The sequence below is a fragment of the Coregonus lavaretus genome (genome assembly GCF_964263955.1).
Source record: "Coregonus lavaretus genome assembly, chromosome: 15".
Classification (NCBI taxonomy): Eukaryota; Metazoa; Chordata; class Actinopteri; order Salmoniformes; family Salmonidae; genus Coregonus; species Coregonus lavaretus.
The window spans coordinates 47601636-47625973 of record NC_140002.1 but is presented as its reverse complement, the minus strand read 5'-3'; the positions used below and the strand labels follow the sequence as shown (position 1 = coordinate 47625973).

General features: G+C 43.4%; 1 protein-coding gene across 1 annotated transcript; it reads right to left on the bottom strand.

Annotated features, from left to right (window-relative positions):
• Positions 1-3187: 3187 nt before the first annotated feature.
• On the bottom strand, positions 3188-7448 carry LOC311142697 (POU class 2 homeobox associating-factor 2; the record flags this gene model as incomplete). Its single annotated transcript, XM_084178354.1, has 5 exons — positions 3188-3604; positions 3977-4281; positions 4561-4603; positions 6263-6363; positions 7424-7448. 5 exons carry the CDS (start codon positions 7446-7448, stop codon positions 3188-3190), a joined length of 891 nt encoding a protein of 296 aa, XP_084034480.1.
• Between the last annotated feature and the right edge of the window lie 16890 nt (positions 7449-24338).

Genomic DNA, 24338 nt, shown 5'->3' with positions numbered 1-24338 from the left:
GCTTGACAACCTGTTGCGTCTAAAGAAAGCCCCGTTTTAAAACAGTCTCACAAGGAAACATAGGGACACTACTAATTATTATTACTACATCGCATAAATTGTTTCATTACAAGTTATTATATTTCTTCATAAAATACTTAATTACGTAACTTTTAATGGTTTGTGTTCAACCGTAACAGATATATTTGAGGCAGGCTACTGAGAAGACAGCAAATTTAACATGGGTCCTTAGCCTAACAACTGATTTTGCGTCCCAGTAACCGATGCTTTTAGGTGGATTTGGGCCATAGAAATATAATGGATAGATGGATGGGAAAAAAGATAGATAAACCAGAGTTTCTAAACCATATTTGGATAAACTACGGCTCTGGATGATCAACAGCAACAACAACCTTTTTTTCAGTTTCATTTTATTGACTTGAATTCTTAATCTATAAAAAAGTAACTTTTCTCTCTCACACACACCCACCCACACACCTCAGGTTGGTCTCCAGACACAGAATGGGGCACAGAACAGAATGCGCCCAGCCAGCCACCATCTCCCCGCCACCCTCTACAAACTCTGTATTTAAACATGACACATTCTCATGCTTGACACATTACATGTATAAAAAGAGTTGACCCATAATAGCCTGTGCTACTTAGATCAGGGCATCCACTGTATTGTAGAGGTCGATTCAGTACGGTTTGAGTACACAGAGGTATCATATTGAGTGACATTTGTATAAAGCGATATGTAAGTGGGATCCACAGGGTCGGAGTATTCATGTAGTGAGGAGGGGAGATGATGGGTGCCCAAAGGATTAATATTCTCTGGTGTGCAGGCCGGAGTCCGAGTCTCTAACGATGACCAGGAGGCCTGCAACAAAACATGAAAAGATTACGTTCAAGAGAATATGATTCCAATTGTACCCTTTTCATACATAAGACGCCGCTACAGTAATGGGTCAATGGGTCAGAAGCGTATGTACCTTTTCAGACAGTAGAATTCTGCTCCGTATAGAATATTCGGTATTGTTTCCCTGACAACAATAAATGTTACTTATTGATGTGCTGTTGTGTTGCTTTTCTACAGTTTTTTTTTTAATGGTAGGGTAGATGTGTGTTTTCTTTCTACTAAATGTATTGGTAAGTCTTTGTTTTTAACAAACTTCAAAGTACTTTTTTAGGCGCGAGAAATAATTTGATTGACAGTTCTGGTTGCCTAGTGATGGACGTTGCCCCCCTTCAGAAGTGGCATTCCTTTACAGACAAGTTACATGCCTGTTCAGTGGCGCTTCGAAACTACAGTATCTCGAGAGAAGGTTTCGTGGCGGCATTTAAAAATCCGTAGTGTATACTTTCAGACAAACAAACATGCCATAGCCGAGGCGCTTTCAAGGCGCCACATTCCATATGTCTGAAAGGGGTATTCAAGACTCGGGGACATTCAAGGAGGCTATTTAACACAGTCCTAGCCATTTAGGAAGATACTTGTTGATATCTTTGCAATAGATCCACCACATAAGGATTTAAGAAGATACAAAAAAAAAAAAACAGGGGAGGAAGCTAAAAGATATCACTGTGTGAATGTCCATTATGCGTACCTGTCCTTCCCTATTGTCCTGGTGGAATATATTTCCAAGGGACCAGGGCTGTTGATGAGTGTAGTTGCAGGGTTCACTGTAGGCTGCAGGTTCAGTCTGTTGAGCTGCGCTGAAGTTATCACTGTATAATGAGAGACACTCCGTCCCATAGTCCCTGGAGTTGTCTTCACAGGGCCAGGGTTGTGCACTTGGCTCTGGCACCAGACTTAAGAAAGGTGTGGCGACAGGGTCTTGATACCAAGAGTTTGCATATTCCTGTAAGATATCAAAAATGGTTTACTTTACACAAATTCGGATGTAGAATATACCACCTAGTAAGGTGCATTGTGAAGATGATCTTATCTTATGTTATGCACTTAACTTTTTAGCAAAGTAATTTAATGTGGAGATGATGATGGTGTGTGTGTGTGTGTGTGTGTGTGTGAGAGAGAGTGAGTGAGGATGTGTGTTCTTTCTCTGGTTTTGGAACGAAGGATCTCAGTTTACCGATGACAATTTCATTTGACGAGCTCTGCGCTTTTTCAGCAATTCCTTTACGGTGATCTTCACCCGAACACCTTCGTAGACCTTTGGCTTTTCTGTGTCAAGGAAATTTGTAAATTAATACATAAGAAAATGGCTTTGCCGCGGTCTAATTGCGTAAAATGGATAGGCTATGTGCGTAATTTATATTTGGGGCACTTAAATCCTTCATTTGTGAATATGCCGCCAGATTTATTGTCTACCGAATCTTAACATTAGGCTACACTTCCGTAATTTCCTGCCAATTATCCATTTAAATGAGTTTGAGCATGAGAATGACAACGTCCTCAACTTATTTTATTTCACTTACTTACTTGCTGTTGTTTTTTCAGCCAACCAATACACAGCTATCAAAATATAAAATAACTCACCGCCTGACATTTTGCTTGGAGACACAAAACTGTGAAGACAGCAGTGCAAAGCCGATCAGTTGGAGGATTCAGTCAGTGGACAGCGGCAGGGTGCTGGATCAACTCACTCAATGGAAACAGACGAAACACGAGGTAGGACCTCCAAACGTGGCTAAGACGTGAACCAGAAATACAGGTCAGTTGTATTTCTTCTGTTTTTACTTCTGCGTTTTGTGATTCATATATACAGTGTACAACCTTGTCGTCATAACGATTAACAATGATTTTGGGGTATGCATTTGAATATTCAAATATGCATCTCAAAAACAGAAGCGTTTGTGCTGGTCTAAGGCGACCTCTACTGTCTCATCCATGTAGTTACAATGCTCCCAAAAGAGGTAGACCGAATGATGCATTTTCATACAAGTTTCTTGAATAATGTTTTTAAATGGTTATAAAACACACGCATGCACACACACAGAGTTATAAAACACAGACACAAATATATCCCAATCAAAGATTTATATCTGTATTTTAACATTTGCACAATTAAATGTTTATATACAGGTCAAACAGAATACAAAGTATATAATTATATTGTATAACAAAACAACAAACCCACATTCACCCATTCTCCGTGGAAGTGACTCTGTAGTGAACTGTACTGTATCTATCCATTAATGTCCACAATGACATGTCAGTCCATGTCTCAGTCAGGGTCCATGCGTATCAATAGGCCTTCCTGGGTTCATATGGCAACCAAGAGCCAGTCCCATCATCCTTGGCCCACGAGGCATCACTGAGGGGGACGGCTACACTGCCAGGGTCCTCCGAGGGCACAGGCGATACCTTGACCCCTGGAGGCTCCCCTGGGGACGTCAAATATGTGTAACTGGAGGGGTAGCTGGATGAGGGGCTGTACGAGGCACCAGGGTAGTGCACCTCTTCCAGGGGGTGTAGGGAGTAGGGCTGGGAGCCGGACAGGGTGGATCCTCCACTACGGCCGGGGATCAGCCGATAGAGGGAGGGGCTGTCGGGGTCAGCAGAAGCCAGGCCAGAGGAGGCTGTGGTGGGCATGGGGCCCTCGGAACACAGGACCTCACCCTGGCTCACTGAGTGTCCGTCAGACTGCTCCCAAGAGTCTCTCTTTTGAGGGAAGACATGAGAACAGTGAGGGGAAGGTTAAGAGAGCAACACACAGATCTACTGTATTCACATAATACTCAGTGTTTCTGCTAGAGCTAGTGAAAGGGATATAATGCTCTTTCACATGACAGAGGTTGTGATGATAAAACAAATATGAAAGTAATGGAGGGGCATTTGAGGACTGACTGGTGTCTTTTACAACCTAAAAGTCTTACACTTGACTGACCGTAAGGGAGACCTTCACGTTTTCTAAGACAGCGGCTCAAATGCACTGTGACACACTAAAGGAAGACTCTCTCACTCTCTGTCTCTCTTTCTTTGTATTCTTTTTCAGACTGTCTCTATAGCAGTAAAATTGAAATGTGTTTGTACCAGGAGGAGATTTGATGATTCCCCAGGGAGAGGTGGCAGCAGATGAGGTAGAGACGAGGTGGGGAAGAGGGATCCTCCGCTGGTAGAGAAGGCTGTGGGACCACGGTAGTCCCCAAATGACTCAGGTGCATAGTAGCTGTCAATATAGGCAGGGTAAGTGGAGGGGTGGTCGTAGGAGAGGGCCTTACCCCCCAGGGCTGAGCTGTAGGGGTCTGAGGAGTACTGCTTAGTGGACGGGCTGAAGTCTGAGTCAGTCAGGTAGGGGGGCCTCCGCATGCTATAGTAAGCAGGAAGCATATGGGATCCTGTAGAAAGAGGCTAGAGGTGAAGCTTCCAGTGTAACAGTGGAATCCCTCCCCCTCAATAATATATACCATTTAGCAGATCATTTTATCCAAAGCGACTTAAATTACAGTGTGTCCATACATTTTAGTGTATGTGATCCCAGCCAGACTTGAACCCATGACTAGCACCATGTTCTTACCAACTGAGCTAAATAGGAGCAGGTATCCCCACATACTGTATGCTGTTGTAAAAGCTTCAGCCATAGGGAGTATTACAATAGGATCCAACAATAGACTCACCTGGCATCTGCACAAAGGCTGCCTGGGAATTACTTGTCCCAGCCTGCTGATGAGACAGAGACTAATGGTTACTACCTACCACACTGGCACCACTTTGTGTGTGTGTGTGTGTGTGTGTGTGTGTGTGTGTGTGTGTGTGTGTGTGTGTGTGTGTGTGTGTGTGTGTGTGTGTGTGTGTGTGTGTGCGGGTGCGTGCATGCGCATGTGCATTATGCAAAACACTGCACTGAACTTGGATCAAGCACACAATTCTGGTGAGACGGAGTGAGAGGAAGTAAGCAATGAGCATGAGAGAGAGGGAGAGAGAGAATGTGAGAGACTGAGTGAGACCGAGGGGGAAGGGAAGGAGGAGGGATGGAGGGCAGGCAGGCAAATGTTGTGGGCAAAAATTTGAATTTAATTTGCCAGATCGCCATTGGGATGTGCCCTACCCCATCCAAGTGCCATTTCCCTAGTGAGTACACATTGCTTGCTCTTTTGGGTTTTAGGCTGGGTTTCTGTATAAGCACTTTGTGACATCTGGTGATGTAAAAAGGACTTTATAAATACATTTGATTGAAACACAAACTAATACACTACAGCACAGATATAATACAGAGCCAATACTGACTGGGGCTGATGGCTGAGAAGACATCACACCTGCAGAGTTGGACTGGTTTAGTTAATTATACCACACCAATCTAAACACTATATGAGAGTTAAATGGACTTGTATTTTCCAATTACTCTGAGCAGCAATGCACTGGCAAAATGACCCCGGTCTTTCATTCCGTTTAGAATAAATCAATTTGACCTTCCAGTGAGTGAATTTAATTGAAATCACCACCAAAATTGTCCTTCACACAGGTTTAGTTATTTTTCTAAACTGTTTGGATGGTATGATTACAGTGTAATAGCAGAACTAGGTAAATTCCCTCATGCTCTGCTGCATGAACCATTGATATAGTTTCACATAAACTGTCATAAGACACACATGTGAACCAAGCTTTTCAGGCAGCCAACAATGATCAACCATTTATTTGTATTCTATTCTCATAGATGTGTGTGAACCAAGCTTTTCAGCCAGCCAACAATGACCAACCATATCTATGAGAATACAAATATATGTCAATTGACAATACATCAGTTTATTTAAACAGTCCCCATTCCCATTGAGAGCTAATGAAAAAGAGTCGAGCTCTTTGTGATCAGAGTCATCAGACTGACCTGTCCCCAACAGAAAACGAGCAGCCATTTTATGATTTGGTGGTGGCTGATAAAAGGAGCTTGTTGTCTTTCCCTGTTTGTTCTAGGCCTGGGTTTAGATATGGCCTAACCTCAGCTTAACTGTCTGGGGCTCAACAATGGCTCGCTTGTCTGAAATGATCTGCTGGGGAGAAGGCTGGTAGCATTGGCAGGTGTGTCTGATTTCAGGATTCTGATAGGTGACCTGCTAGTGCTACAACAGAAAGCCCAGCAGGGATGTAGCCTACTGTCAACTGAAGCCTGTTGGGAGCACACACTTTCACTCTCTCTCACACACTCTCTCCATGGGTATTTCCTTTGTGTGGTCGGTGGTGGTCGTGTTGATTGTTTAATTGAAAGAAAGACGATACAGAATGTAAACAATCTGAGAGGCTACTAGGGAGCAAAAGACAGAAAGGCAAAGAAAAAGAGAGAAAATGGATGGGAACAAAAGAGGACAAGCCAAAAAGTAAACTCACGTTGAACCTGGGAACACTTGTCTGTCTCTGTCTCTTCTCTGCCAGAAGGTCTTTGACAGTGTGTTTGACCCTGACACCCTGGTACACTCTTTTGGAGTACTCTGCAAAGAAACCACGGGAGAGTCAAAACCTTCTGTTTATCCCGAGAATATAAATAGTGATCATTGTTATGATAATGTTATTAAGCATTTGACCTGTATGTATTTGTCAATATATTCGTAGCCTACCAGGCAGGATATTCACTCTCTCTCTCTCTAGACACATTGTACAATCAAATGAGACATTAAAAGAAAAGGAAAATCCGCTCATTCTAGTAGCTCCGATTTAATAATTTCGACAGCAAGGTGTCTTCATCAGGGTTTCAATGAGACAACATGAGTATTATGCAAGAGCTGTGGGGCTATATAATAATTTGTTTGGCAACATATTTTCCTCAGGACTGTAAAAAGAAAAGATATGATACAGAAAGTCCCTATTTGAGATCTTATATCAACATTGGCTACAACGTGCATTGGCATTGTCCAATCTGCAGTTATTTCATCCCTCTAGTTTCCATACCATGAGATCATGGGAGAAGTTAGATGGAACCCACAATGCCATTTTATTTAATTTCAGATAAAAGCATTTTAGAAAATACAGTCTAGAAGAAGCAAGATACGCCTAAACAATTATATAACAGTGATGTCTGCAGTCATTCTAAGAAATGGTAGGCAATGTCATGCTACTCAGAAGTGTTAAACATCCATAGAAAAGTGTTATGGAGAAGAAATTGAGAAATAAATTAAATATTGACATGGAAAATGTCATTTTGATTTATTCAGTTGGTTAACGATAAGCCCTAGTGACGTTAACTTAAAGATGACCATATAGCAGTACTATAATATGCTAAACTACCTACCAAAGATTTTAAGGCATTGAACAAATGCCATATAGGCTAATCCATCAGGACACAAAAATACGTGTTGTTTTTCCTCAGTTGTTACTAAACATGGCTTCAAAAGTCTATTAAATCTATAAAAAGGACTTAGCCAAAGCTCTTTTATACGGCCACTAAACGTTTGTATTTATTTTGAAAACGTTGTACTATTCTTGTTTTAAGATGTTTTGTACAAAGGCCTTTCCATGTTGAAATGAGACATGAGAAAATATACTATACCGTACCCTCCATGAACGCACCTGCTTCCATCGTGTAGGCCTAGTTGTCCACACAAGGATCTTAAAGGGTATTTACTCTCTTAATGTCTCCAGGAGTTGAAGTGAACAGTGTTCATTATACCAAACTTTAGCCCCTTACAAACGAACTCTGTTCCATTCCCATAGAAGTTCAGATGTGATAGCCCAGTCATAGCAGTGCCTCTGAGGCAGTCTTTTTGCTTTGTGTAAATGCAAATTATTGGCTGGACGTTTTTTAATAATTTGCATCATTATTCCAGATTAGACAGAGAGAACCTACCTTACCCATCATACTGATGCAGGGGGATGTGTTTTGGAGATGATGATAAGGATGATGATGGTGGTAATAATGAGGAAGACGATGAGATCGGTAAGAGAAAGAGGAGGGCAACAACTTTCGTGATGATGATGATGATGATGATGATGAATACTACTACAACATCAACAGGAACAACAACAAAAAAAAGCCCTAGCTGAAAGGTGAGGCTTGTTCACCTGTCAAGCTACAGTATATCTCACAAAGCCAACTTGTTCTAGTAGAGGGGGTTTCCCAGGACTCAAACTGCTGTATGTGGGTAGACCTGATGACCCCACACTGGGTAGGGGATTAGTCAGGTGTCCAACATGAATCTCTGGGAAAAGTCCTGTGTGCTTTATTATGTAAAATGTATGCATGCATGACTGTATTTCGCTTTGGATAAAATGTTGTCTTCTAAATGGCATATATTTTATCATTATTATTATTATTATTATTATTATTATTATTATTATTACTGTAGATTTATTTACTAGGATTTATTAAGATATTTAGGGCTTTGAGCATGGCTGTCCTGTGTGTATGTCACGATCGTCTATAAAGGGAGCAGACCAATACGCAGCGCGTTGAGTGAACATGATGACTTTAATTGATAAAGCACGTAACTACAAAACAAAAGACGATAGTGAAGTCCAACAGTGACAAAATACTGAACCTGGAACAAAAACCCACAACCACAAGGTGAAAACACACAGTATAAATATGGCTCCCAATCAGAGATAACGAGCCGACAGCTGACACTCGTTACCTCCGATTGGGAGTCACTGACCAAACACGGAAACAAAACCAAAACCAAACACAACAAATGAACACACCCTATACCCAACACACCCAAATGAATACACCCTGGCTCAAACAACACAGTCCCGGAGCCAGAGCGTGACAGTACCCCCCCCCTAAAGGCGCGGACTGCGACCGCGCCTCAATACGGGCTAAACAAGGGAGGGCTGGGCGGGCATACCTCTTCGGCGGTGGTTCTGGCTCTGGTCGTGGTTCCCACCCCACCATAGTCACTACCCGCTTTCGTAGCCTCCTCCAACTGACCCCCACCGGATTAAGGGGCAGCACCGGACTAAGAGGCAGCACCGGACTAAGGGGCAGCACCGGACTAAGGGGCAGCACCAGACTAAGGGGCAGCACCGGACTAAGGGGCAGCACCGGACTGAATGGCAGATCCTGGCTGGCTGGCTCTGGCGGATCCTGGCTGGACGGCTCATGGCTGGCTGACGGATCTGGCTGCTCATGGCTGGCTGACGGATCTGGCTGCTCATGGCAGGCTGACGGATCTGGCTGCTCATGGCTGGCGGAAGGCTCTGGCTGATCCTGTCTGGCGGAAGGCTCTGGCTGATCCTGTCTGGCGGAAGGCTCTGGCTGATCCTGTCTGGCGGAAGGCTCTGGCTGATCCTGTCTGGCGGAAGGCTCTGGCTGATCCTGTCTGGCGGAAGGCTTTAGCGGCTCCGGTCTGGCGGACGGCTCTGAAGGCTCATGGCAGACGGGCGGCTTATGCAGCGCTTGGCAGACGGACAGTTCAGACGGCGTTGGGCAGACAGGCAGTTCAGGCGCCTTTGGGCAGACGGGCAGTTCAAGCGCCGTTGGGCAGACGGGCAGTTCAGGCGCCGTTGGGCAGACGGGCAGTTCAGGCGCCGTTGGGCAGACGGTCAGTTCAGGCGCCGTTGGGCAAACGGCAGACTCTGGCCGGCCGAGACGCACTATAGGCCTGGTGCGTGGTGCCGGAACTGGTGGTCCCGGGCTGAGGACACGCATCTCAGGGCTAGTGCGGGGAGAAGGAACAGGGCATGCTGGACCCTGGGGACGCACATAAGGCCTAGTGCGTGGTGCCGGAACTGGTGGTCCGGGCTGAGGACACGCATCTCAGGGCTAGTGCGGGGAGCAGGAACAGGCCGGGCTGGGCTGGCGACGCACACCGTAGACTTGGTGCGGGTGGCAGGAACAGGCCGGACCGGGCTGGCGACGCGCACCGTAGGTTTGGTGCGAGTGGCAGGAACAGGCCGGGTCGGGCTGGCGACGCACACCGTAGACTTGGTGCGGGTGGCAGGAACAGGCCGGACCGGGCTGGCGACGCGCACCGTAGGTTTGGTGCGAGTGGCAGGAACAGGCCGGGTCGGGCTGGCGACGCACACCGTAGACTTGGTGCGGGTGGCAGGAACAGGCCGGACCGGGCTGGCGACGCGCACCGTAGGTTTGGTGCGAGTGGCAGGAACAGGCCGGGTCGGGCTGGCGACGCACACCGTAGACTTGGTGCGGGTGGCAGGAACAGGCCGGACCGGGCTGGCGACGCGCACCGTAAGTTTGGTGCGAGTGGCAGGAACAGGCCGGGTCGGGCTGGCGACGTACACCGTAGGCTTAGTACGTGGAGCAGGAACCGGCCGGGCTGGACTGGCGACGCACACCGTGGGCTTGATGCGTGGAGTAGGAACTGGCCGGTCCGTACTGGGAACACACACCACTGGCTTTAACTGGGGATCAGGAACGGGCCGGACCGGACTGGTAACACACATCAGTCTCTCACGCCGTGCCGCAACAACTTCCCTTCCTCTACTCGCCAATGGCTCCCGTAATCCGATAGCCTTCTCTCCACATCTCCCTGTGGCAGCCTCCTGCTGCCCAACCGCCCAAGCCATGTGCCCCCCCCAAAAAACTTTTTGGGGTTGCCTCTCGTCCCTCCGACGATGGCCCTGCCGACGCCGTTGTTCCTCTCTCCGTCGCCTCTCCACTGTCTCGCTCCATGGACGGCGATCCATCCCTTCCAGGATTTCCTCCCAAGTCCAGGACCCTTTTCCGTCCAAAATCTCCTCCCATGTCCAGACCTTTGGAGCTGGGTCCTGTTGCCGCTTGACACGCTGCTTGGTCCTCTTATGGTGGGTTTTTCTGTCACGATCGTCTATAAAGGGAGCAGACCAATACGCAGCGCGTTGAGTGAACATGATGACTTTAATTGATAAAGCACGTAACTACAAAACAAAAGACGATAGTGAAGTCCAACAGTGACAAAATACTGAACCTGGAACAAAAACCCACAACCACAAGGTGAAAACACACAGTATAAATATGGCTCCCAATCAGAGATAACGAGCCGACAGCTGACACTCGTTACCTCCGATTGGGAGTCACTGACCAAACACGGAAACAAAACCAAAACCAAACACAACAAATGAACACACCCTATACCCAACACACCCAAATGAATACACCCTGGCTCAAACAACACAGTCCCGGAGCCAGAGCGTGACAGTGTAATGCCATTGTAATATTGGAAATGGCTGAATGTGTATCCAGGTCCTGGGAAAAGTTCTGTGCTTTATCATTGATCTGTTTTCTACCATGGCTGTCCTGTGTGTAAAACTGTTGACATTGATTGGAAATGTATGTCAGTGGGTCATGTACAGTAGTAGTGAATTACAATATACAGTGGGGAAAAAAAGTATTTAGTCAGCCACCAATTGTGCAAGTTCTCCCACTTAAAAAGATGAGAGAGGCCTGTAATTTTCATCATAGGTACACGTCAACTATGACAGACAAAATGAGATTTTCTTTCTCCACAAAATCACATTGTAGGATTTTTAATGAATTTATTTGCAAATTATGGTGGAAAATAAGTATTTGGTCAATAACAAAAGTTTCTCAATACTTTGTTATATACCCTTTGTTGGCAATGACACAGGTCAACGTTTTCTGTAAGTCTTCACAAGGTTTTCACACACTGTTGCTGGTATTTTGGCCCATTCCTCCATGCAGATCTCCTCTAGAGCAGTGATGTTTTGGGCTGTCGCTGGGCAACACGGACTTTCAACTCCCTCCAAAGATTTTTTATGGGGTTGAGATCTGGAGACTGGCTAGGCCACTCCAGGACCTTGAAATGCTTCTTACGAAGCCACTCCTTCGTTGCCTGGGCGGTGTGTTTGGGATCATTGTCATGCTGAAAGACCCAGCCACGTTTCATCTTCAATGCCCTTGCTGATGGAAGGAGGTTTTCACTCAAAATCTCACGATACATGGCCCCATTCATTCTTTCCTTTACACAGATCAGTCGTCCTGGTCCCTTTGCAGAAAAACAGCCCCAAAGCATGATGTTTCCACCCCCATGCTTCGCAGTAGGTATGGTGTTCTTTGGATGCAACTCAGCATTCTTTGTCCTCCAAACACGACGAGTTGAGTTTTTACCAAAAAGTTATATTTTGGTTTCATCTGACCATATGACATTCTCCCAAACCTCTTCTGGATCATCCAAATGAACTCTAGCAAACTTCAGACGGGCCTGGACATGTACTGGCTTAAGCAGGGGGACACGTCTAGCACTGCAGGATTTGAGTCCCTGGCGGCGTAGTGTGTTACTGATGGTAGGCTTTGTTACTTTGGTCCCAGCTCTCTGCAGGTCATTCACTAGGTCCCCCTGTGTGGTTCTGGGATTTTTGCTCACCGTTCTTGTGATCATTTTGACCCCACGGGGTGAGATCTTGCGTGGAGCCCCAGATCGAGGGAGATTATCAGTGGTCTTGTATGTCTTCCATTTCCTAATAATTGCTCCCACAGTTGATTTCCTCAAACCAAGCTGCTTACCTATTGCAGATTCAGTCTTCCCAGCCTGGTGCAGGTCTACAATTTTGTTTCTGGTGTCCTTTGACAGCTCTTTGGTCTTGGCCATAGTGGAGTTTGGAGTGTGACTGTTTGAGGTTGTGGACAGGTGTCTTTTATACTGATAACAAGTTCAAACAGGTGCCATTAATATAGGTAACGAGTGGAGGACAGAGGAGCCTCTTAAAGAAGAAGTTACAGGTCTGTGAGAGCCAGAAATCTTGCTTGTTTGTAGGTGACCAAATACTTATTTTCCACCATAATTTGCAAATAAATTCATTAAAAATCCTACAATGTGATTTTCTGGATTTCTTTTTCTCATTTTGTCTGTCATAGTTGACGTGTACCTATGATGAAAATTACAGGCCTCTCTCATCTTTTTAAGTGGGAGAACTTGCACAATTGGTGGCTGACTAAATACTTTTTTCCCCCACTGTATGACACAGGGACGTTAAACAGAAAAGGGAAGTTATGGGGGTAAAAAGGGACTAACCACTATTGTAACCCCCTGCAGTGGAGCCTATGTTGAAAGCGCCATCTCTTTCCACAGAAATGGAAATGGCCAGGCACAGTGAACCATTATAACTTCAAGATGCACTTCTGTTTTCATGGGAACATTATCATCAGGTTAACTTACTCCACCCTCTCCTAGAGAGAAACCCTCTGCCCATGCTCTGTGTGAACATTTTGATAACACAGTGCTCTCTTTATCTCGCTCTGGCAACACAGAGCTACATAGGCCAGTGGTCACTGTCTGCCAGTTTGCAGAAGAAGCAAACATTGAACAGACTCAATATCAATGGAGCCTGGGCACCTCAAACCTGTGTTTGTGTCTGTGCCTGTGTGTACATGTTTGTTAATATGATACATGTTTTGTACCCCCTGTAATTAGGACATGGTTGATGTGGGGGGTAGAGGCCAGTGGGTTAGAGATGGCATGACAGAGTGGAGTATAGCCTCAGGCGCTGGGTGTTCGTGCGGTGGGATTATTGTCTGAGTGGTAGCATCAACAAGTGCAGTTGCGTTCTGATGGTTAGGTGGGAGTCGTTGATCAGAGATAGCATCTCATTCAAAATAACAGTACAGTAGTAAAAACACATAATATGACCTTATCTTTGCCCCAGTTCTTTCCATGGCAGGCAGGTAGGCAGACAGACAGACAGGTAGGCAGGCACAAGCAACAGTCATTGCAGGACTTGGTCTTCAGTGGCTTTATTCAATGTACAATTTCTCAGCTCAGGAGGGACAGGCATTGGCTCAGGATGCTTCATGGCGGATCCAATATGGTGGGTGAACAAAGTGGCCTTTGACACGCAGCCACCCGCGTCCTGGGCAGCTGAGGAGGAGGAGGACGGCAGGAGGAGGGACAGGAGGACGTTCACGCTCCTGACCTGCCAGCACCCTTAATGAAATACAGGAAGCAGCACTAACTAGGCCTGCAGGCTCTGTGTGTCGATGGCTATCGGAGCGAGGAGGAAGTGGACAGAAGGAGCAGAGGGACTGGAGGCATGGTCATGTGACATGGTCCACGCCTACGACAGGCCAGGCAGCCTTTGAGGTTTAGGAGAGGCTGGCTGGCAGCAGAACCCAACAGATGAACCTGTGCCATCAAACTCTTTTTATAGTTAATTTGATTATGGCTTTGTAGTTTGTCTTTGGGGCACAAAGTGATAAGGGTGTAAACTAAATGGTTTAAAAATATGAATAATGAACTGATTCCTTTCTCACCTGGCCGTGGTCTTTGACTTCAAACTGGACTTTGAAGTCTTGAGGAGAGTAGTGATTTGTGTTGTTGTGATGTGGGGTCAGGTCAGGTGTGAAAGAGTGTTGATGGCAGAGAGGCCAGCAGAGAGAAACAATAACTTTTTGTGATTAGGACCTTTTCTTGTTGCAGTGGAATTTCAACTTCTTATCAAGGAGTAGCAGTGGCTTCAAACATTTACCCTTCTTCAAAACAGGGAAGTCGTCAGAGAGAGAGAGAGAGAGAGAGAGAGAGAGAGAGAGAGAGAGAGAGAGATGGTCGTGACTGACATGGTAAAGAGACAACCAACTGGAGGAGAGCTCAAAGAGCATTCAATAACTTATAGAATGAGAGAAGGAATGGAGACTGACCAGTTAATCATTTTGGAAACGGACCAAAAAGTCCCTAACGTTGCAGCACCCATCTTTAATTAAGGCCACAACAGCAAAGGCATCTGACGCTCTCATTCACATATCAGAACGAGACATCCTCTGATACGTTACATCCTGTGGATTGACTATCTGTGCCTTTAGCCTACTTTTTATAATCAAAACCACATAAAAAAAACTAATTTCAGAGACAAAGGACCCCTATTACTTCTAAAGCCCACATCAATGGATCCCTGATTAAAAACAGCCTCAATAGACCTACAAAAGGATATTCTCAGTCAATGTCAGTGCCATCTCTTCTCTAGTCTCTTTTAATCAGTGGAGGGCACTGAGAGTACTCTCTGGCCTATAGTGCAGGCTACTGTCTGGCCTTAGGCTTAAAGCAGGTGGGGTACTGTAGACACTACAGGACTGACACCTGAGGCACACTGGGCCCTGTGTCTGTCTGACACTACAAAGGAGCCAACAGGAAATCCCATCCTGACTCCTTCCTGGCTACGGGCCAATCACTGTTCTCTCCTTCCTGGCTATGGGCCAATCACTGCTCAGGATTCAATATGCTTAGGCATATTCTTATTCAACCTATATTACCACTAAACTAGATGACCTTGGCGATATATTAATGTAAATCAACAAACCAGCTGGTTAGACGGCTGTAAGAACCATACATTTACGAAGCATTGGCTCTCGGACCAACTGGCTCCGAGACAGCTTCTGTCCCAAAGCCATAAGACCGCTAAATAGCCATAAGACTGCTAAATAGTTAATTAAATGGTTACCCGGACTATCTGCACTGACCCTATCTTGCACTGACTCTATGCACACTCACATGCCTATATATACACACAGTGTATAGACACTCACTCACACACACACACACTACACTGACACTCTCACACAAAACTCACACACATTCACATGGACCACACACACACACACACACACACACACACTTTTACACTTATCATATGCTGCTGCTGCTCTGTTCTTTATTTTACTCTTATTATCTATCCTGATGCCTAGTCACTTTACCCTGCCTTCATGTACATACACTACATGGCCGAAAGTAGGTGGACACCCCTTCAAATTAGTGGATTCGGCTATTTCAGCCATACCTGTTGCTGACAGGTGTATAAAAATGAGCACACGGCCATGCAATCTCCAAAGACAAACATTGGCAGTAGAATGGCCTGTACTGAAGAACTCAGTAACTTTTTAAATGTTTTATTAGGGGGTAGATTAGCTTTAGTATTGCAGATAGATTGTAACTTCCATCAATGTAATTGTGTGCATCACTTCCAATCCCCCATATGTTTTTTTCTCTCGCAAATATATATATACACACATACACATATATACATATATATATATATATACACATACAGTATATACATATATATATACATATACAGTATATACATATATATATATATATACATATACATATATATACACACACACACACACACACACACACACACACACACACACACACACACACATACATAGAGCTCATTAACTTTCAATGTGGCACCGTCAAAGGATGTCACCTTTCCAACAAGTAAGTTCGTCAAATTTCTGCCCTGCTAAAGCTGCCCAGTCAACTGTAAGTGCTGTTATTGTGAAGTGGAAACGTCTAGGAGCAACAACGGCTCAGCCGCGAAGTGGTAGGCCACATAATTTCACAGAACGGGAACGGTGCTGAAGCGCGTAAATATCGCCTGTCCCCGGTTGCGACATTCATTACCCAGTTCCAAACTACCTCTGGAAGCAATGTCAGCACAAGAACTGTTCATCTGGGGCTTAATGAAATGGGTTTCCATGGCCGAGCAGCCGCACACAAGCCTAACATCACCATGCGCAATGCCAAGCGTCGGCTGGAGTGGTGTAAAGCTTGACGCCATTGGACTCTGGAGCAGTGGAAAAGCGTTCTCTGGAGTAATGAATCACACTTTACCATCTGACAGTCAGACGACTAATCTGGGTTTGGCGGATGCCAGGAGAACGCTACCTGCCCGAATGCATATTGGCAACTGTAAAGTTTGGTGGAGGAGGAATAATGGTCTGGGGCTTCTTCATGGTACGACTGCTAGTGAAGGGAAATCTTAACATTACAATGATATTGTAGATGATTCTGTGCTTCCAACTTTGTGGCAACAGTTTGGGGAAGGCCCTTTGACCACACCCTTTCCTGTTTCATCATGACAATGCCCCCATGCACAATGTGAGGTCTATACAGAAATGGTTTGTCGAGATCGGTGTGGAAGAACTTGACTGGCCTGCACAGACCCCTGACCTCAACCACATCGAACGCCTTTGGGATGAATTGTAATGCCGACTGAGAGCCAGGCCTAATCGCCCAACATCAGAGCCCGACCTCACTAATGCTCGTGGCTGAATGGAAGCAAGTCCCCGCAGCAACGTTCCAAAATCTAGTGGAAAGCCTTCCCAGAAGAGTGGAGGATGTTATAGCAGCAAAGGGGGGACCAACTCCATACTAATGCCCATGATTTTGGAATGAGATGTTCGACGAGTAGGTGTCCACATACTTTTGTTCATGTAGTGTATCTACCTCATACCTCGTGGCCCTGCACATTGATCTGGTACTGGCTCTCGCTGTATATAGCTTCATTCTTGTGTATTTTATTCCTCTTGTCTTACTATTTTTCTTTATATTATAATTTTTTATCTCTGCATCGTTGGGAACGGCTCGTAAGTAAGCATTTCACAGTAAAGTCTACACCCGTTTTATTCGGCGCATGTGACAAATACAATTGTATTTGATTTGACGATTAAGAGTCGTTCGTTCGCTCATTAATTCATTAATTTAGCGCAAGACAAATGATTAGAAAACCGTCATTGCTGTCTGTTGGTTGACTCATTTCTATGATCTACAGACAGTGATAGAGCACATACGTACAGTAGATGGCATCTGCTGATTACGTTCGTTGGCGGATTTGTTCAGGAAACTCTGCCCCTAAAGGCAATCACTCGTCTGCCACGTTTCTACAGTCAGATGACGCAATGTGTTGCTATCCTGCCATGATGTTGTGTTGGGGAGCCAAGCTTAAGGCAGATCCTGACAGAATAGAATAGTGCCTAACAACCTACCTGTTTATCCAAACCAGGTAGATAGGTGTCGTCATCCAGCTGAGAATACTGTACCATCACCTTTTCCCAAAGGTGTGTTCCTGTTAGTTACCAGCGTTACCTCACTTGGGGATGATGTCAGAGGCAACTGTCACCTCACCTGCAGTGGTATTATGTCCGCTTTGTGACCACACCCAACAGTTGAGGAGTCAATACTGCTGACAATAACATTACATTTGTCTGTCTGTTTACCACTGTTAGGGTGATCTGATCAGTACACACTCTGTTGCTATGCTGTTTCACTCATACAGTGGTGTCATCCTATTTAAGTATTAATAATGTCATAGGATCACTCACTGGCCTTTTGATCTGAGAGATGAGGTAGTGTTGGGCAACAGGGCAAGAGAAATAAACATTGCGTTTAGCTTCTTTAATTTCAGTCAACCTATTTCTCACTGTTAACATTCTGTGTTAAAACTAGTGTAACACCCAGGTTATTGATATACTGTACAAGGTAATGGAAAACTGTAAAATATCGCTCTAGTTCTATTTTACCTTCACTAGGTGTCAGTATTCCCCTTGCTTACAGTAGGCTAAATCTGTCTGACTGTCTCAGATGGTTAAACAGGGAGCTACAAGACCAAGCCACAAGCCACACAGTTTTGAAATCCGAACCAGGAGGCCACATGCCAAAATCCAATAGTCTTCTGAAATACCTGAGCACAGCCTTTGCTTATGGAACTTTTGAATGAGCCACATGCATGTTGCTCACAACGTATTCTCTGCATCCAGAATCCTGTTGCTTTCTAGGAAATTGCCTGGAATATGTTGACCATATGAGAGAAGTTGTGGTGGTGGAGCCTGGGAGATGAGTCTCTGTCTGTCTCATCCATTGTGTCTAGATGACGCACGCAGACACACACACACACACACACACACACAGACACACACACACACACACACACACACACACACACACACACACACACACACACACACACACACACACACACACACACACACACACACACACACACACACACACACACACACACAGACACACACACACACACACACACACACACACACACACACACACACACACACACACACACACACACACACACACACACACACACACACACACAGACACACACACACACACACACACACACACACACACACACACACACACACACACACACACACACACACACACACACACACACACACACACACGGGGTCTGGAGTTACAATCAGGAGTCAACCACGACCTCAACCTGCACCGTCAGCCTCCATCACCTAATCTCTCAGGCTTAGGGTTAACCTCAACATCCTCTCATAACAGCAGGCTGTAAATACACTCCATTCACTCCATTATCCTGTTTTTATTCTCTCTCTTTGCCATCATTTTTCATCTTTCTTCTTCCTCCTCCTCCTCCTCCTCCTCCTCCTCCTCCTCCTCCTCCTCCTTCGATTCTTGTTCTCTTCTTTCCTCCCCATCCCCAATTTTCACCCCTCATTTCAAAATAAATTGACAAAACAGTCCTGTATTGTCAATGAATGTTGGTGTTAGGTATTGTGCAGTATACAGTAGATTCCCGTAATTAACTTTCGAGGTTCTGTGATAACCGCTTCTGAGGGTTGCAATCATTAATAAACATCCAGGGGACCAACAGACGGACGTCACAGCATGAGGAAGTTACTGAGAGGTCAGCCATGGCGCTGGGTTCCTGGAGGAGAGAACCAGGCCAGGAGTAATCAGGTCTGTTCCTTTCCTTCCCATCATAAATAAGCATGAGCATTAGCTGCCTTACTGGGCTATGGACTCCAACCCAGCCACCAGGAGCTAGCTAAACCTGATGACACTACCATCTGTGAACTGCACTCACTCTCTCTCTCTTCAAGTCTCTTTTAATCCCTTCGATAGCTTTCACAGATACCAAGAACCTACGTTCTATCGTTCAGTCTCCCCATGCCTGGCCCGCTTTTGTCATTTGAATCGGCCGATTTCTTTATTTAAAAACCTACACATACAAACAGCAACTTACAGGTGCACACAAACAACTACTACATCTCCTCTGCCCAGACCTGCATGCTTACACCTCCATCCCTAGTGCCTGCATTATTGTTTGCCACATGGACTTAAATTAAACCAATTCGTTATTCTCGTTCGCCCATGCTATTTCAATATTTCAACAATATATTATTTGATTTTTCCATTGTGTTGATAATGGCGGATTAATTGATTTCCAAGTTTTTAATATCATTTTTTTCAAGATGAGTGATGAGAAGAGAATCGTCCAGCCGATTGGGTATTTGACTATACCCCTGTCACGACTTCCGCCGAGGCTGCCTCCCCTCCTTGTTCGGGCAGGCTTCGGCGTTCGTCGTCACCGGCTTACTAGCCACTGCCGCTCCATATATCATCATTCCATTTGTCTTGTCTTGTCAATTACACACACCTGGTTCATATCCCCTCATTAGTCCGTGTATAAGTGTTCCCTCTGGCCCCTTGTCCTTGTGGGTGATTGTTTTATGTGAAGATGAGTGTAGCTCGGTTGAGCTACCCGTACTTTGTATTGCCGGGGTTATTTCTCCCCGTGTGCTGGTATTGTGTTCCAGTGCGCCTGTATTATGCCCTGTGCTGTTGACGCTATCCAACGTAACTGTGTACTACGGAATAAACTCTGTATTCGGTGATTTACCCTCCTGCGCCTGACTCCTTCAAATCACAATCTCACAACCCCCATATGCCATGTCTTGAAGTATGCAGACAGACGGATTAAAAGTAAGTTTACATTGTAATACTTCTGACTGCCAACTTTCTAACGCCGCCCATAACTTTGACATTATAGCGTTCCCAGAAAGCATTGATTATTGAATCACTGTTAGTTTTAAACTTAAGACATGATTCTGCTGTTGTGCTGTAGAATTTGTGAATTTAGTCTCTTGTATAATACATTCTATACAATAGTTTATACTGGATTAAGCGTACATTTTCGTTAACTGTAATTTCATTAGTTATGCTCCAACTTTCCCTTCATCTTGTGCCAACATCAGTTTTTTTTAAAGTCTTGGTTCAAATAGTTATAGTTTTTTGCTAAGAGATTGTCAGTTGAATATGCTCTCTGTAAGGTGTTGGTATATATTACCTATCATATGAACATATTTTTCTGACTCAAATAAGATTCCCTCAATGTTGCTCTTATGTCCAAAAGATTTCAAATCAACATTTCGTGATATGTAACTTTTAAGTTGGTCAGTCCAAAATTACTTTGAAATTCTGTCAGGGAAATAAATGTATTTCTTGTTACCAAGTCATTTACGGTTTCTATGCCTTTAGTTTTCCATGTGGACCAATTTATCTGTGAATTCTGAAAAGCTATTCAAGGATTGTTCCATTGTGTTTTTAGGGAGTGATATTGGTTCTTGTAGAATACGTTTAATTTCCATCCATATTGTTATAGTGTTCTTAACTATGAAGTTGTTAATGTTCTTAGCTTTATCCTTTGAAAATAGATACGTAAAAAGATTCTGGGGATGAGCATGCACATCTTCAACATGTACCCCTTGTTTTTCTTTAGTGCATTTAACTATATGTCGCAAGTAAAAGCTTTGGGTAGCGAGTCGATACAATTCCAAGTCTGGAAGGTTAAAACCACCCCCAGACTTAGGAAGATGTAAAACTTTCCTTTTTATTCTATGAATTTTATTAGCCCATATAAAGTATGTTATGACAGAGTATACTTTTTTAAAGAATCTCTTCGGTGGGGTAATTGGCATTACCGAAAATAAATACAAAAACTTTGGGAGCCATGCCATTCTAAAAATGTTTAATCTGCCTGTAAGATTTATGAGAAGATTATTCAATTTAATTAGATCTGCTTTCATATTGTTGAGTAATGGAATAAAGTTATTTTTATATATGTGATGTTTGTTGTCACTTATTAAGCATCCTAATATTTAATATTTTTTGTGGCCCACTTAAAGGATTGCTGTAGATTGTGAGTTTCTTTGTCCTATTGGCATTATTTCGTTTTTTTCCCAAGTTAATTTTATATCCTGAGATTTTTGAGTGTTCTGAAAATATTTTTTGCAAAGGGGGCATTGTGTTTTCAATATTGGTCAGGTATATAAGGTGGTCATCTGCAAATAACTTTAGTTTATATTCATGTTTACCAATACTGATACGTGTTATGTTTGGGTTCTGCAAGCGGTTCAATTGCCAGTGCAAACAGGAGGGGGAAAAGAGGACATCCCTGTCTTATGCCCCTTTCTAAAGCAATTTCATCAGATAATGTATTATTTGTGTACGTTTTTGCTAAATATTTTTATTACATTTATTACTTCAGCTGGAAGTTAAAAGCTTCCAAAGTTTTGAATAGAAAGGCCAATTCAAGACGGTCGAAAGCCTTTTCGGGATTCTTTTGCATATTGTATTCAAACATGTTTGTAAATGTCTATTTTTAATAAACCCTGTTTGATTGATATGTATCAAGTCTGGTAAGACCTTTGCCATTCTATTGCTAATAAACTTTGTTGTTATTATTTTATTGTCACAATTTATTACACTTATGGCTCTATAATCAGCAGGGGACTCTCCAGATTTTCCTGATTTTAATATAACGGAAATAACTGTTTGATACATGGAACTAGGAAGTACTGAATTAAGTGACGTGGGTTGTCATTTGTCCCAAAATGTTGAATAGAATTCTATGGGAAAACCATCTATTCCTGGTGCTTTTTCCATGCAAATGTTTTAACAATATCTATTATTTCTTCTTCGGTGATCTCTGTTTTTAGTGATTATTTTTTGTCTTCTGATATTTGCTTCAGAGTTGTTGATTCTAAGAAGGCTATAGAATCCATCAAACTGTTGTTTAATTCTGATTTATATACGTTTTCATATAATCGTTTAAAATGGTCATTAATCGTGTTAAAACTATAACTTGTTTAGCATTTATTCCTTTTGTGAGAGCTGCGAGATATTTACCAGGTTTATTTGCCATTAAGTAGTATGCTTTATTTGAGTTTAACCTGTAGTTGTTGGATTTTTCTTAAAAGTAAAAGATCGTATTCCTGCTTAAGTTCAGAACTTTTATTTTCTTCTTTATCTTGTAAATATTTTTTATGTGCTCTTTTTAAGATAGTGATTTATTTTTCTTACATTTTAATTTCTATATCAGATTTAACTTTAGCCGAGTATGAGATTATCATCCCCCTAATGTACGCCTTAAAGGCATCCCAAATTATGATCGGGGTCGGATTTTCTACATTTGTAATGGTAAAGTAAAAAATAAATTATACATTTCGGATCCAGAAGATGCACTTTGTTCATTCTCCAAACTCAGTCGCTAAGTGCATTTTCTATTGGTGTAGTTAAACATGATACCGGAGAATGATCCGATATCACTATATCTAGATTTTTTTTAAATCCAGTAAATTCTGCAATGCATTTTTGGAAATAAAAATGTAGTGTATTCTTGAATAGCTTTTCTTACTTTGAGAAAAAAAAGGAATAGTCTTTTGTCGTTGGGAATAATAATCTCCAGGTGGCCTGTAAATCATTTGTAGAGATGATAATCTTCAACCTCGTTGGAGGCTTCCTAAATGTGCCTTTTTTATTACTACGTCTGTCAATGTTATCTAATGTATAATTTATGTCACCTGCTAAAATAAGAGTTCCTGTCAGAATTCAAGCTATATTAGATCAATTTCAATCTAAAACACCACATTGTCCCTTGGTGGGATTGTGTATTCTTTTTTATCAGGATGCCTACACCTCTGCTGTTACTACAGTAGGTGGCAGCATAGGCCTCTCCAAACCAGCTCCTCTTTAAATGTTATATTTCTATTTTTTTTTTAAATGTAACTCTTTCAAGAAAACCACATCTGTTGACAATCTCTTTAAGTGTGAAGAGAACCATATGCTTTTTTTTCCCATCATGGAGCCAGTGCTCATTCCATGTGATAAGTTGGATTTTGTTGGTCTATACTTGTATAGAATCAAAGTTAACCTTATCTGTACCGTCTATCATTGAAGAACCAAGTAAAACATTTAAGCAGACATGACATATGAGGGCGGTGGGCATTCCATAGAATGGGAGGATCATAGTATAAATACATAGTTATTGTATACATGACATATATAGAGCGTGTGGGCATGTGGGCTGAGCAGACATTTAACAAAATACAAAAACATAAAGAAAAGTATGTTTTTGTACTTGAGGCGCTATGCCTTTTTAGGGCTTTTTAGCTCCGACTCTTCTTCTAAAGTACCCCAAAAAATGTGGATACATACATTGTACATACATTTGAAGAATGACTGCCACTTAAGTACTGTGGTTGGTTTGTATTACCTTATCAATTAAATTAAAGTATAGTGGCTGGTGGGTGTCTACTTGGGGTGAGTGGGTCCTCCGAGAGACTGAAATGGGATGAGTGGAGGCCCCGATCTTTAATTACCTTTAATGTCCATCTTATGTCTGTAAAGAGAAAAAGTAGTGGGCAAATCTGACCCACAGATTGACCCCTGTTAATCGTGCATGTGTGTAAAATCGCTCTGCTAGGGTTTTTATGCAACGTTATTGTATGGGTGTTCCAACTTCAGCCTCGGTTAAAATGCCATAAATATGCAGTTAAGATATACTGAGACGAACCAAAGTATAGACTATCTATCTCTTTGATATTGCTTCAGTTGCCATCTGTCTCCTATTTACTGTCATTAGAAATAATGTTCTAATACCTTGATGCTGTATAAAAGCCTTTGTA